The 16109-nt window shown below is 38.5% G+C and overlaps 2 protein-coding genes across 2 annotated transcripts; both read left to right on the forward strand.

Annotated features, from left to right (window-relative positions):
* Positions 1-56: 56 nt before the first annotated feature.
* On the forward strand, positions 57-2360 carry c13h14orf119 (chromosome 13 C14orf119 homolog). Its single transcript, XM_061838342.1, has 2 exons — positions 57-1143; positions 1965-2360. Exons 1-2 carry the CDS (start codon positions 742-744, stop codon positions 2136-2138), a joined length of 576 nt encoding a protein of 191 aa, XP_061694326.1. The 5' UTR covers positions 57-741; the 3' UTR covers positions 2139-2360.
* A 2321-nt stretch (positions 2361-4681) lies between these two features.
* On the forward strand, positions 4682-15672 carry dhrs1 (dehydrogenase/reductase (SDR family) member 1). Its single transcript, XM_061839418.1, has 9 exons — positions 4682-4837; positions 9481-9629; positions 10700-10843; positions 13361-13440; positions 14420-14552; positions 14624-14758; positions 14826-14895; positions 14980-15060; positions 15143-15672. Exons 2-9 carry the CDS (start codon positions 9486-9488, stop codon positions 15277-15279), a joined length of 924 nt encoding a protein of 307 aa, XP_061695402.1. The 5' UTR covers positions 4682-4837; positions 9481-9485; the 3' UTR covers positions 15280-15672.
* The last annotated feature ends 437 nt before the right edge of the window (positions 15673-16109 follow it).

Here is a 16109-nt window from a genome sequence, read left to right on the forward strand (position 1 = left end):
ATACTTCTAAAGGACAACTGGCGCCTGATTTCGAATTTGACAGCACGGTCTGTAACGGCTGTTTGGATTGCTTCGACGCATTAAATATCATTTTTAAAATGCTGCCAGGGACTATCTCCTCCTAAATTGGTGACGTACAATGCGTACATTTTGCTAATAGTGACAACACAATTCTAAAACAGGAGGGCTTGCTAAGCCACATTTGCAAAAATATTTTCAAAAAGATTTACTTGGTTTTACTCGAGATTTACTTTTTTTGTACGTCAAAACTATTTCGCTTGTTTACATATATTAGTCTCTGATATTTGTATTACCATACATATAGGTGTCTATATAGTATATGTAATAATATATTTCATTTATTACATTTTTTTCTCTTCCAAATCAAAGCAGTGATCATTGCTCAATAGGTGGCGGTAATATACTATTACAGTGTGCAAACTACCATGAAATACAAGGAAGAAGAAAAAGACGGAAGACTAAAAAAAATAGAACCAAAGTACAGTAGTCATGATGACTTCTCTCAAATATGGCAGCGAAGCAATCAAAAGTGGGTAGCATAGATGCGTTCGTCCATAAAGGTATTTCATATTCGGGATTCGTGGTTGCTATTGATAAACGAAGAGTTTATGTTACGCAGACCAAAGGATTTCGTCAGTCAGTTTGTACTGCCGATTAATTTTGAAAGTACTTAATCGCTGCTGCCCCTTCTCATGTTGAAACCAAAGAGCCTGTCCAAAGATGTCATGGTTCAATTACGTCAGTCACAACCCGGAGCACCAGCCGCAATTTTCCACCGACAGCTGCAGAATGACGGCTACAGACGATCTGTGTGCACCTTACGGCTCCACGCTCAGGGGGGCACCGACGGCTGAGGCGTCACCGAGCATGGCAACGCAAAGCCGGGTTGGCTTTCCCTCCTGTCCTCCCACCCTGGAGAATCTTACGTGTGGGTCTCCAAGCGGAGGCCAGGTTGGCGGACCGGAGCCGATCTCTTATGTGAGCCTGCAGGAGCAGAGATGCGTCCTGAGCTGGTTCCAAGGCTGGAATTCCTCCCAGCGGGAGAGATTTCTCCAGGACCTGCTGGGAAAAGCTGTGCCTGGGAAGGTGTGCACCCTTCTAGACTCTCTCAATACTCTTCAGGTAACGGCACTACCACACAATGGTCAGACATCCAGTGATCTTAATGCTATAAATGCTCAATTTAACATAATGAGGTTTAAAAATATCAATATTTATTTCTATTGTTGTGTCACCATTTTTCCTGATTCAACCAGCACCAGTTGTTTGCAGATTTTATTTTATTCCTGTACACATATTACTGTTCGTCAATACGTTGTCATACTCGGGTACTTAGAAAAATGTTTCAAAAATATCGTGCAACAAATCCTTTAACAGCCAAATGTATCGTCAAATTTTATTTGAATACCGATTTCATTTTAGGGGGGAGGACTTGACCCAGGGTCAAAGCAATTAGTTTGTTGATGAAATTTCTTTTCAGTCATGTAACTCCTTTTTTCTTTGTTTCAATGTCTAACAAGGTTTTACTAACACAATTGCGCATGTTAAAAGAAAACCTTAGAGAATAATTACCACTACTGAAGATATGTTGGGATTTAAAAGTGAACATTTACTAGGAAGACATTAGTAGAATACAAATAAAGGTCATTTAAAACTTATTTTGTTGCATTTGATATGTATGTTAATCACCGGGGGGGGGGGGGGGGGTTTAAAAGGAAAAAAAATTTTTTGGGGGTGTTTGCAAGAGTGATTTCCGGGCCTTTTAAAAATATTTAGAATCACTTTACTGTAGCTACAGTTTAATTTTGTCTCAAGCCTACTTGCACAATGTGCATGTTTTTGTATTTGCTGTGTTGATGATTAAAAATTTCATGATGGACACAGAGAAAGTTCTGGATGAAAAAATCTTATTTGTTGTCTCTTTTTTTGGTGGGGGTGTCAAGGTGAAGGACAGACTACCAAACATTTTCGAATGCCAGCTACGCCTGTGGACTCAATGGTTTCAGTCTTGGGGAGAAGAAGAGCGGAATCATTTCTTACACGTTCTGGAAGAAAGGGATCCTACATTTGTTGCCCACTTTTACAACTGCGTAGCGGGCACAGCGGGGAGAGACTGAGTCATGAATCCATCTTGAAACCCCGATTGGGACAATCAGCAAAGTGAATGCACTGCTTTGGTATAAGACAGTAACCTCTTCCAAAAGAGAAATAAATGTTGTTGCGGGGTGTAACCTTTATGTTTAATAGACTTCTGAGCATTGTGACCAGCTTTTTCTGTCTGTTTCTTAATAAATTCTTCAGGGAAACATCACAAAGAAGTGTATTTATAGTCATGCCCCCCCCCCTTTTTTTTTTTTTTTTTTAATTATATGCCTGATATGGTGTGTACTTTTTTGTAGACTTTGCTCAAATAAAGAGAATTCCTTGATGTACCTTTTAAGTCTGTTTTATTTCTGTTTCTGCATGTTATGACTGTGATGTGAAGCTTACATTAAAAATGCCTTCAAAATCTTGTTTTATTGTTTTAGCTTTAGTGTGTTAATGTTAAAGTCATCTTTCAAATATAGCAAATCTACTAGTAGCATTCGTTAGGAGTTCTGGTTCATGGCTCTTAGCACTGCAACTTGAAGGAAATATAGTCCCCTTCAAAAGTATTGGAACGACAAGGTCAATTCGTTTGATAGTGTTGTACAATATACTGAAATCATTTGGGTTTCTGATCATTAAATGAATGTGAGACAAAAGTTCAGAATTGCAACTTTTATTTCATGGTATTTACATCTAGACATGTTACTTTAGTACAGAGCCTCTTTTATTTGTACCCGTCCACTTTTCAAGTGAGCAAAAGTACTAGACTATGTGACTGATACGTGTTTCTAGTTGCTCAAGTGTTGCCTTTTAGATGTATTGCTTAAACATTGGATTGTGCTTGATTTCTGGTTTGGGTTTCACCTGTGAAAACTGCATTTCCTGTTCAGCAAATACGAACATCAGAGCGCTGACCCTGAACTCCACTCCTCAGCTCACGCCAAATTGGATTTTACAAAGAAATACAGAGATGAGCCACATATGTCTGGGAACAAAGTTTTGTGGACTGATGAGATGAAGATTACCCTCAACCAAAGTGATGGAAAACCCAAAATATGGTAGCAATGTCATGGCTTGGGGTTGCATGGCTGATTCTGAAATAGACTCACTAATGCTTATTGATGATGTAATTCATGATTGTAGCAGCAGAGTGAATTCTGAAATTTCCAAAACGATTTTGTCTGGCTTTTTACCCCCCCCCCCCCCTCAAAAAAAAAAAAAATATATATATATATATACATATATATATACAAATTAATTGGGAAAAGCTTCATCGTGCAAAATGACAATGACACAAAACACACTGCCAGCACAACAAAAGACTTCATCACAGGGGAAAAGTTAACCCAATTGAGCATTGATTTTAACTTCTGAGAGGAGATGAAAGGGAGACACATCCAGGAACATAAGAACTGAAAGATACTGCAGAAAAAGGCCCAGAAAAATATTTCAAATGAAGAATACATCAGTGGTAAAATTAATGGGTCACAGACTTGATGCAATTATTGTGAGTAAAGGTTATCCCACCAAATATTAAATGTTCTTCACTTTAAGTTAATTAAACAATGTCTGTTCCAATTCTTTTACTCACTTGAAAAGTGGGTGGTGTCAAACAAAAGCTGCTGTCTCCCGAGTTGTTGAACACATCAAGATGCCAATACCATGAAATAAAAGCTGGAATTCTGAACTTTGGTCTCATATCCATCTCTTGATCTGAGACCCAAATCTCTTCACCGTAGCACAAAAACAAAGGACTTGACCTTGCTTTTTCAATGCAAGGATGCCATATGTAGTGACTGAGACACATACATGGCATACAAAGTGTTTGTAACCTTTGAAATAAGTTTTGTTTTTGTTTTGTGCCATCAGAAACAAAACACTGATTACAGTGAAGATGTGCTCTCTGGTTCATACTCGGTTTCTTTTTGTCCTCAAAATGGAATGGGTCGAGTTGATCCCAAATAGCTACATTTTGAATTTGCATGATTATGGTATTCAATAATGGTGTAGTGATACATTTACCTGACTTTGGTGCAGGCAGGCTTGGTTCAGTTCCCATTCATTGATAGTGTTGATATATGCCCTGCAACTGACTGGTGACCAGTTAAGGGTGTAGTGTACAATTTGCCAGAAGTTGGCTGGGATAGTCCCACATCCCATGTGAGGATAAGCGGCTTGGATAATTGATGGATGGAGCTTTCTCCAAAGCATTCTTACTTTTACTAATGAAGATGAGTCCACAGGAACCAATTCGGCTGCAGAGTGTGAGTACTTTTGCTACCTCTAAATTCTGCTGATTATCATAACCAATCAACAACCACAATACTTGGAGCTTCATTTCTTTTTGAACTGCCAAAATATACACATTCAGCGGGGAGCCACACCGTATGCCTATAGTTATGTTAATCAAAATGTGGAAAAAATAAAAACAAATACGCAAAAAAAAAACAAAAAAAACATGCAAGGTTCAGAGCTCGCCGTGTCAGACTAAAGCAAATGCAGGGTACTACTATATTGTTTTGAAAGGTACACATGCAGTTAATTGTAAAATCGAAGCGTCACCGTAGGAGGGCAGTAAAGCAAGATTATGGATGCCAAGTACGGTTAAAGGTTCCGAAAAGAAGAAAGGGGGCGTTGCATTCCTATCAGTAGCACACCGTTTGCAGATTGTTGCCAGACTATCGTCAAGACTTTGCTGGAAAACAAAATCCGACGCCACTCTGCTTAAGTAAGTTGTTGGTTGTCTTTGAATTAGTATTGATTTTGTGATACTAGAACGACTCGTGTTAATACATTTATGACATTAAATGGCATTGAGATCTGCTCATGTATTTGTACTACATTTGCATACCAGATTGCCGATTTACATATCGGCACTCAAAACATGGAATGCAAGTTCTTGTTTTTCCTACTTTGAAATTTGTCGTAGGCCTAACAAACGGTTATTTTTTTTTAACGTTTTTCCTTAAAACCTTGCTGCGACTTTGTAGACTATTGTAACGGTCAATTGGGGTGAAATGCGAAATGACAGTCGATCATAAATCCCCCACCCCGCGGAACTACTTGTGGACTGTGGACAGTACTGTGAGGAATGACTGTGCATTTTCTTCCCTTTAAGTGCTCTTGTTGCTTTAAACTTTTCCTTCTCCATTCAACATCTGCTGCCCAAAAACCGACACTGAGAGTGGTTTGAGGAAACCCTAAGTAAAGTTTTTTTTTTTGTTTTTGTTTTTTTTTTTTGCCACATAGTGCCTACACTTTTGTTTTTGGTTTTCTCTAAACTACTTATATGCAAATGTGGGTGTGTTGCTTCTCTGCTTTTGAATCTGTTATTTGTGGTTTTATCTTTTAATAGCATCGGTGGCTGAAAAGGATTATTTCGATATGTTTGCTATCCAGCAAAAAGGCTCTTTCCTCACTAAAACTAATTCAAGGCAATAGTTGCATTGTTGAACACAATTCGTAGTATTGTGAGCATTTTTTTTTTCTGGCAACTACATTTTTTATCAAATAAAATGAAGTTATTTTCATGATTTCACTAGTGGTTTCTAAAGTAACGATTACTCACATTCCTGTCAATATGTAATATGATCAGGTGATTAAACATTTACAATGTCACAATCAAAATGGCCCTCTGAGGAAAGTCATATCTACATAGTTGTTTTGACACCCCAGCAAAAAATATGGGATAAATGCTCAAACGGCCGTCCATATACAGTAGCTCCCATTTTGAAGGGTGTATTTTTATTGCAATTAGTCATCATTGCTTTTTTTTTTTTTTTTTTTTTTTTTTAATAATTCAGACAGCTTTCACCTATCAGGACTAATAAAAAGAAGCATGGTGCTGCATGCTGAAAAGTCAAGAAGTCCTTGTTTCGAATCCCTACTTGGGGGCCAACTGGCTACCACGCTGTCCAAAAGTTAACCACTCTAAACTGTAAAATCAATATCAAATCAATAAATAATACAAATGGCCACAAGGTACAGTGAAGCTTCTGTCATTCAATGGTTGTTGCAAACAACCTCTCTACATTTGCTGGTATCTGCTACTACTTTCAATACGAGCCCGCATGGTCCAGGGGGATGGAGAAGTTGGAAAGATAAGGGGGAAAAAAAATATTCAGAGAGAGAGGTCGCCAGGCCCCTTAGGCTCTTTGAACATGTGAGAATGACTTGAAAATTAGTGTTGTGACAAAATATTGGCTCCTCCTCCGGATTTTTTTTTTCCCCACTGTTTAAGATGGTGGCATGTCGGACGACTGGTTAGAACAGGGGTGTCAAACATGCGGGCCGGATCCGTAGTTCTTGTATTATCCGCTAGGGGGCGCAGTGTTTTAGTACGTGCAGACAACATGAAAGCAACACTGCGGCGGAACTAGGACCACCTTGACCTGGTAAAATTGAACGTCTGTACAGCGTCTATTGGCGACAATTGCATTATCTACTTTTCCGTTTGCCTCGCACCCTCATCAGCAAAATGTCTTTGTCAAAAAGGAGAAAAGTAGACACAGAGTGTCGGACTTTTCAAGAAAAATGGACATGTTCTTATATGTTCATGGAGGTGAATGGGAAACCCGTGTGCCTGGTGTGCCAGCAGCAAGTTTCGGTGCTTAAAGAATACAATATTCGGCGCCATTACGAAACTCAGCATGGTGAAAAATACAGTTTGCATGGAGAATTGAGAAAACAGAAGGTAAATGAAATGATGGCGCGTCTGAAGAAACAGCAATCTGCAAAAAAATCGTAACACAGTATTATGACAGCATACGTGCATTCAAGTTAAAGCTCGGGTTATGGGAGACGCAGGTGGCAAGTGGTGACCCTGCTCATTTTCCCTGTTTAAAAGATATGTGCGCAGCAAGCGTTAAGTCTGACGAGAAACGGTACAAAGAGAAGATTTCAGGGCTGTTGATGGAGTTTGAGAAAAGATTTCAGGTTTTTAGTGAACTCGAAACAGATTTTGCAGTTTTTCGCTCACCATTCACAGTCAAAGCTTCTGATTTGCCCGTTGCCATACAACTTGAAATCATTGATTTGCAGTGTGATGTAGAACTGAAGGACAGATTTGCCTCTGTAAGCTTGGACACATTTTACAAGTACCTCCTACCAGGCTATCCCGCATTGACAGCACTAGCTGCTAAAACATTGTCCAGGTTTGGGACAACCTACCTTTGTGAGCAAGTTTTCTCACTAATGAACATTAATAAAACAAAGCTGCGCTCAAAGCTCACACATAAGCATTTGAATGAGATTCTGAAATTGGCTGCTTCTCAGGACATGATGCCTCATATTGATGCACTTGTGCAGGATAAACGATGTCAAGTTTCAAGGGCAAATTCCAAGCAAGACGAATAATTGCTGGGAAAGTTATTCATTTGTTCAAATTGCGTTCCAGATGTTGAAAACAGTGTTTTTAAGTTCCACAAGGCTGGTACTAAATGTTTTTGGAACATTGTTACTATTTCTTTGATCAGTTTTATGTACAACACACTTAAATATATGTTTAACTGTGTAAAAGTGTTGTTAAAATTGCACATACTTTATGTTCTTATGTTATTCTCTTGTTCATAATATATTGTTCATTATGTAAAAGGAAAATTCTGTTAATAAACATTTTGATAATTTACTCATTCTTTGCACTAATTATTAGTATTAGTGACTAATACAAAGGAAAAAAGTGGGCTTATTGTTAGTTCTATGTAATTTTGCAGCGAGTTTACTGGTCCGGCCCGCTTGATCTCAAATTAAGCTGTATTCGGCCCACAGACCAAAGGGAGTTTGACACCCCTGGGTTAGAACATCTGCCGCACAGTTCTGAGGACTGGGGCTCGAATCTCAGCCCCGCCTGTGTGGGTTTTCCCCAGACAGTCCGGTTTCCTCCCGCATCCCCAAAACATGCACAATCAGTTTATTGAAGAGACAAAATTGTCCGTAGGTGTGAATGTGAATGCATTGTTTGTTTCTATGTGCCCTGCAATTGGCTGGCAACCAGTTTGCAGAGTACCCTGCCTCCTCCCCCAAGAAAGCTGGAATAGGCTCTAGCACTCATGCAACCCCTGTGGGGATAAGCGGGTTAGAAAATGCATGGATGTCTATTTACATTTGAACTTAAATGGTAAAATGCTAAAACAATTAAAAAATATAAGAATTTGAGATTCACTGGTTTTCTGACTGACCACTTTCTTCCATGGTACCTAAAGAAGAACCGTCTTCTCATTAACAAAAGCATCTTTAAGCATGGCAGTGCACAATCTCAAAAGAAATTCAAGCAGAAAATCTTCAAAAAGTCCATTGTTTAACGGATCTAGGACGTGTATATTGTGATGTGTACAGTGACTGTGTAATGTCACAAATTAACTAAACTACTATTTGGAGTTCTTTAAAACCTGTCACATTTGTTTAAAGAGTTGTCTAATAAAGTGCATTTTAAAGTTTTTAGTGGAAAAAAAAAAAAAGAATTATATTGAAATTGGTTGATGACCTGAATTCTGTCGAATGTCATTCGTACCAACTATTGAGGAAAAAGGAAAAATTAACATTTGCTTTGTAATTTGTAATGCATTGTTTTTATATGTGACATATTTTGGCAAACTAACTTTTTCTAGTATTTGTGATGTGATAGTCTCTGATTCTTCAGTAAACTTGTGAAACATAAATTAAAATAGCTCATGCCTGCTGAAATCAGATAATTTGTATTTCTTGAGCTTATCTACAGTACATACCCGTGAAGATCTCTGCCTTCCTTTTCCGTACCTGAGCCTGTTAACATAACAAATGAGTGCTCTCACAAATTGGTCTTCTACATGGAAGCAACCAATCATGGGAAAAGGAATGATCTTATCTAAATATTGATAAAGGTGATACAAAATTGGGTCAAACAGAAGTAGCTTTTCTGGACACTTGAATGACAACACCAAGGTGTTTTTCTTTTTTCAAATGAAATTGATACGTTTATATTTAACTGTGTCACGTTACGGATGTCTAAATAGCCAAAATAAGATTAAGATCTCCACGTGTCTGCCTTAAATTCCTGCAATTATATCCGCTTTGTATTCAACTAAATGGTTTCAAAATTCACAGGAATTACATTTGTAACTGAGACAATAATATAATTTGTATATACCATATATACTTTTGTGACATTTTATCAGTCGAGTTGAGTGTTGTCAGAATTTCCGACTGTAAAATGATGCCCCGTTGGGAAACCTGGTGGTTGAGGCTCTCGAATGATGACGTTCAACGTTTAACACCTGAAAGGAAAGAAGGGCAGCTGAGTCTTCTTTCTTGCTGCCTTTCAAATGGGATTATCTATGACAGTTGTTGAGTGATGTATTTTATCCATCCATCCTTTTGTCCCCCTCACGTCCACAGAGAACATGTCTCTGTCGGGCTGGATATGTGTGGTCACAGGTGCATCCAGAGGCATTGGGAAAGGAATTGCGCTGCAGCTTTCTGAGGCAGGCGCCACCATCTACATCACCGGACGTCAGGAAAAGACACTTAAAGAAACCGCGACGCAGGTAAACTCTTGAGTTGGGTGGGGCAGTAACCACTTCGGCAGGCTGCGTTCCAGAAGATTAATCTCTTGCCATACAAAAAATAAAACAACTTTGTGGTGCATTGCAGCTGCTGTAATTCAGTATCTTGTTTCCCCCCCAAGTACTAAAGAGACACTGCAGTAAACCCGCGTTAAGGATATACTTTGAGATAATATGAGAGAGATTTATGGCTGGGGTCTCAAACTCAATTTACTTTAGGCCCCCTGGATGCAGAATCTAGCAGAGGCTGGGCCGCAGATGCACATACACTCGTACACTATCTTCTCAAACTTATTTCTTGTTTTTATACACAAAATAAGATAAGCGACGGTTGTGTGCAAAACTGCTCATAAAACTCTCAATGGCAACGCTGCTGTAAATTTCACTCCCTGAAATATGTTTCTCTGCTTGTATCAAGCCTGGTCGGTGTCACGTCGTGAGAGCCATATACCCCACCGTGCTTGGTGGGTTTGTCAGTTCCGCACACAACACTGTAAAAGTGCTATTCATAAAATAAATAACTCTCGAGTGGCGCACTAAACTTAAACATTCATATTAAGGTGGGGCCCACAAAATATTGTCTTGCAGGGTGCAAATTTTCCCCGGGGCTCCAGTTTGAGAGCCCCGATTTCTAGTCTATAATGACCTTTCATTTCCAGTTCATTCAGTACTGTTGAATTCGCCACAGCGCCATCTGCTGACTCTTTCCCGTACTCACCACAAATCTAATCTTAAAAATTAATTTAGCTCCGAAACACGTTATACACAATATTAGCCAATTTAAAGTGAGGAAAATGGTGCGTAAAAATCTATATGCTCTTGGACACTCAATGTATGACTATGTTTGGAAAACTCCACCTAGTTTCTAATACTGCGGAAGTTGTCCGCCATAACCGTTAGTTTCATTTTGTTCAACAAAAAAATCATCTGCATAAAGAGGACTTGTTTGTGAAAAACAGGTCATCTGGACTTTATAGGTCCTTTGAGGTGGATATCAGATAATTGCTCAGACTGCTTTCTATGACTAGTTAATATCTATGTTCTCTTCTCAGGTAACCGAGCGGGGTGGTAAATGTGTGCCAGTCATCTGTGATTCAACAAACGATGGCGACATCGAGAAACTGTTTGAACGCATAAAACTAGAACAGAGTGGTAGACTGGATCTGCTGGTCAACAATGCATACGCTGGAGTACAGGTTGGTGGCGTCAATGCACTAATTGACAGACTGTAGTACCTCCAAAGCGGAACGCTGTCTTTTTTTACAAACCCAATTCCAATGAAGTTGGGACGTTGTGTTAAACAAATAAAAACAGGATGCAATGATTTGCAAAGCATGTTCAACCTTTATTTAATTGAATGCACTACAAATACCAGATATTTCATATTCAAACTGATAAACTGGAATAGGTGGCAAAAAGGTGGCACAAAAGTTGAGGAATGCTCATCAAACAACTGTTTGGAACATCCCACACATGAACAAGTTAATGGGAACAGGTGGGTGCCATGATTGGGTATAAAAGGAGCTTCGCTGAATTGCTCAGACAGCACTGCATCAAAAAAATGTCAGCGTGTAAAGGATATCGCCATATGAACTCAGAAACAATACAAAAAACCAATATCAGTAATTAGTTTGCTGCTGCATCCGTAACTGCAACTTAAAACGCTGCTCTGCAAAGAAAAAGCCAACAACACCCAGAAATGCTGCCCACTTCGCTGTACCCGAGCTTATCTGATGAATTGATGAAAAGTGTTCTGTGGTCTAACATTTATAATTGTTTTTAAAATTTGGAGACGTCCTGTCCTCCGGGTGAAACAGGAAAAGAACCATCCAGACTGTTCGGGACACAAAGTTCAAAAGCCAGCATCTGTGATGGTACAGGGCTGTTAGTGCCAATGGCATGGATAACTTACACATTTGTGAAGGCAACATTAATGCTGAAAGGTGCACAGAGGTTTTGGAGAAATGTGCTGCCATCCAAGCAGTATCTTTTTCATGGACAACCCTGTTTGTTTCAAGACAATGTTACAACAGTGTGCCGTCGCCGTAAAAGAATTCAGGTACTAGTCCAGCCTGCCTACAGTCCAGACATGTCTCCCGTTGAAAATGCATAGTGCATTATGAAGAGTAAAATGCGACAACGGAGACCCTGGACTGTTGAACAGCTGAAACTGTACATCAGCGAAGAATGGGAAAGATGTCTACCTTACAGCTACTAGCTTAAAAAAACTGTCTTCAGTTCCCAAAAGTTTATCTAATGTTAAAAGAAAAGGTGAACTAGTGGTAGTAAACATGACCCTGTCCCAGCCTTTTTGCATGTATAAAATTTCAAGTTAATAATTTGCTAAAACCATTAGTTTATCAGTTTGACCATTAAATATCTTGTCTTTGTAGAGTATTCAACTAAATATAGGTTAAACATGATTTGTAAATCATTATATTGTTTTTATGTTTAACACAACATCCCAACTTCATTAGAATTGGGTTTGTGTAATGATGTTGTTGCCACTTGTATGGAAGTAAATATGTGCCACCAGGATTTGAATTAAAAATGCCACTAAAACTTATGTTGTAAAATTCACATTATTTCCAAATGGTCCAATTTCCAATAGCTATATTTCATCTTAACTTTTCAATGTTAACAAATTTGCCATATTAAAAAAAAAATTAACCTTTAAAAATCAAATGCAATATTTTCAGTCTTCTGAGATCCAACTGGCTACAAGTCGCTGTCTGAAATTCACCATCTCACACCCAGCCAATGTAGTTATGTTTTCTTAGTCACGTGATGTCACATACTATAATCTATATATTTAAATATCTGCAAAACACTTGAATGTTCAATTTAGGAGATGACACCAGATGCATCTCTCAAATTGAAAAATTACTATGGCAGGTGCAGTTGAAAAAAAAGTCAGTCGGTATATAGCTTGGAGTTCAGTGCATATTCGAATGTGCTAGTTATGTGTGCTCTTCTCCATTTTCCATCTTTGAAGGGAAGCAGGTGCAGCTTTTACCAGGAACAAACGAATGAGCCGCAAAATATTTAGATACAACCACAAGTCTGAACTGGTTGCAATTTCAACCACTTGCTTGTATAAATGATTAATAATTATTCTGCAGATTCACTTGAAAAATTGTGCTGGACTGTTGCGAGTCAACATGATGATGTACATTAGTCACATTACCCCCCCCCCATGTTTCTTCATATTTATTATCTTGGTAATAAAGAACTTACATTAGTATTTTGTAATACAAACTAATAGCTTCTATGACAGAATAAAATGCAAATAAAAATGTTTTTTTTTTTTTTTAGTTGTCTCAAGTGGGAAGGGCACAAGCATCTTGGTGGGCAGGCACAGCCCTTGTGGCCCGTCTGTCTCTCATGATTTAGTTTTATTTATCTGTCTGCTTGTTTATTTATTTTAGGTTGCGCTCCAAACTCCAATTACTTGTGGAAAAGCCTAAGGTTCACACTTATATTTATTTTACATGGAAAATACAATATTTGTAAAACGATAGCGGTTGGTTCATGCCCCCCTACCCCAAGGGTCATTTAATAGCAAAAACAAAAACTTAGTCCAATTGGATCCACATAACTGAAACCCAAAGTAAGGCAAATCTGCATTGAAGGAATTATATGATGATCCATAACAATGCTAATGAGATCCATCATATGATTTACTCCCTGATCAATATGGTGTGTTATTGCAGGCTATCTTTGAGAACCACGGGAAAAAGTTCTGGGAGAGTGATCCATCTTTGTGGGATTCCTGCAACAACACAGGCCTGAGGTACTTCGTCATTGCTTTCCAAAGAGAGAGATAGAAAGACCAACAGTTAAAAATCAATCATAATTAACGTAAATTATCTTTAAAGTGGTAATTTGTTGACAGAAGTGGTGTAGGTGGGCAAAGTGTGGCGTGAGGGCCGCATATGGCCTGCTGCATTTTCTAATCCGGTTCACCAATAATATTCTTGTATTGCATTAACGTAGTCATTCTCCACCTAAACTTGGTCAGTTACTGTATGTATTTTACTTTAGATTACGTAAATAATGAAATGTAATTCCAGTTTTGAAAATGATATAAAATATCTTACATGTTTCTTAAATGTTTAAATTTAAAAAAAATCACCTCACCCATCTGTCCAATTTACAATATTAATAATTTATCTCATAAAATAATTGGTTAGTATATTTATTGCAAATAATGCATTACAATGTAAAAAGATTTGTTCGACCATGAGAAAAGCCTCCTTCCTTGTAAGTCGCTTCGCAACCACTTAAAAATATGGGCACGCTTGTACCAGAGTTCCGTTGTCGCTCCCAAAATCTACGAAAACAAAGTTGGGACAGTATTTGAATTTGCTCCACTTTGGTTGCATTAATTAGCCTTAGACAGTTTTTGGCTATTTCAAGTATTTTTTTTTTTTTTTGGCCACTTTTTGCTAAAATGGTTGCTTGTGTATTGTCTTTTTGAATTCATTGACCATGCTGATATTCTCATATTACCTTTGGGAAATACATATACTGTACATTCTTTGGTTTCTATGGGGGGGGGGACTACAGGAATAAATGCAACAATCATTGTAAAGTATGTGTGCAAAATAAAGGCAATGTGTCAATGGAATTGATGCAACAGTGCCATAGATGAAAGCAGCTCGAAAAGGTTTTCGACCCGCCAACATTGGGTGGGTTAGTACTTGTATCACACGAGTGTATAATGATGGATCTTTAAATGGACTAAAGTCATTATTTTCTCAATTTGGTAGAAGCCATTATATCTGCTCAGTGTATGCCTCCCGAATAATGGTGGTTCGAGGTCAGGGTTTGATTGTCAACATTTCATCCATGGGAGGCTTGCGATATCTCTTCAATGTGCCATACGGAGTTGGGAAAGCGGGAGTAAGTTGTTCTTTCATCCTTTCCCAGATTTCTATACAAAGCAATGAATTAAAGATTCAGTTTCTTTACAGTGTGACCGAATGGCAGTCGACATGGCTGTGGAGCTTCGGAGCCGGGGCGTAGCATCTGTCAGTCTGTGGCCTGGACCAGTGAAGACAGAGCTAGTTTCTGAGTTCGTGCTTGCACCGGATGGAGTAGATCCCAAGGTAGATAGATTCGCATGTGGAGATGCAGTCGTTTTTTTTCTAAATATCCTGATTGCTTTGTCCTCAGATGAAGAATTTATTTACCAATGGTGAAACCACTGAATTTAGTGGCCTGTGCGTTGTCAAACTCGCTAAAGGTAAGCAAATGTTTTAACCCTATAAGCTTTAATAAGAGAGGCTTCTTTACCATTTTTGTAATGAATTATCTCTTGGCACGTAAGATAAAGACCTGATGTCGTTGAGCGGAAAAATCCTCTTGACCTGTGACCTGGCGAGGCGTTACGGGATCAAAGATGTCGATGGTGAATTTCTTTTTGGGGGGGAAAAAATTAAAAAGTGAGTTCATGGTGTTTGTATGTCATGTATGTTTGCTTGCTTTTTCAGGGCGGGCTGTAGAAGACTACACATCCCTGAAGTTCCTACTGACCCAAGTCCCATATATCTCTTGGCTCTCATCTTTTGTCCCTTCTTTCATAAGAATGCCACGCTTTCTGCTTCCCTTAGCAAGCAACCATTTCTAACCACAAGACGATGTGGCAGTGAAAACATCTTTTGTGCCTACTTTTTAATCCAATCACCACAAGTGTCTGTTTACATAAAAGACTCCGGGAAGTTTGAATGGCTACTATGGTGAAACCTCTAAATTTGATTTCAGTGCTTGTCAGGAATGCTGGTCAACCTCTAATTTTTTTTCTGATGTTGAAACAATTCTTCCTAGAGGAAATTTATGGAAATGGGATGCCATCTGTTGTTGGATGAAATATGTGTTAAATACAGTACTGTTGTGTGCTTTGCATTTGGTACTTGGGCCTTCAGTGCAGACTTGGTCCGACTCTTAATACGGCCACTATTATGTCAATACAGTATTATCGAAACCAAATCAACTACACTGTACCATTAAATATATGACTGCATGCTCTCTTTGCTACCATGTTCTACCATAGTTATTGAAATATTGTGTTGAGATATGTTGGCGCACTGAGCAATCAAAAGAGGGAAAACATCCACCTCACAAAAATTCTTGTGTATTTTTCCCTTTTTGAAATCATTGATACCTTTTCAGTGGTAGCACAGGACACACGAAATTTAGCTTGGCTGTTTTGTGCAACTTTTGGAGTCAGATTTTTACGTCGGTTGAACTCTGAATAAATAAGTAATTGGAGTTTGGAGCGCAACCCAAAATAAATAAACAGACAGATAAATAAAACTGAATCATGAGAGACAGACCGGCCACAGGGGCTGTGCCTCCCCACCAAGAAGCTTGTGCCCTTCCCACTTGAGACAACTGGTTTGGTGAAATTAATTTTTTAATGAATTAATTTCTATTATTTATAATAATATTTTGAATAAT

The sequence above is a fragment of the Syngnathoides biaculeatus genome, chromosome 13 (assembly GCF_019802595.1).
Source record: "Syngnathoides biaculeatus isolate LvHL_M chromosome 13, ASM1980259v1, whole genome shotgun sequence".
NCBI lineage: Eukaryota > Metazoa > Chordata > Actinopteri > Syngnathiformes > Syngnathidae > Syngnathoides > Syngnathoides biaculeatus.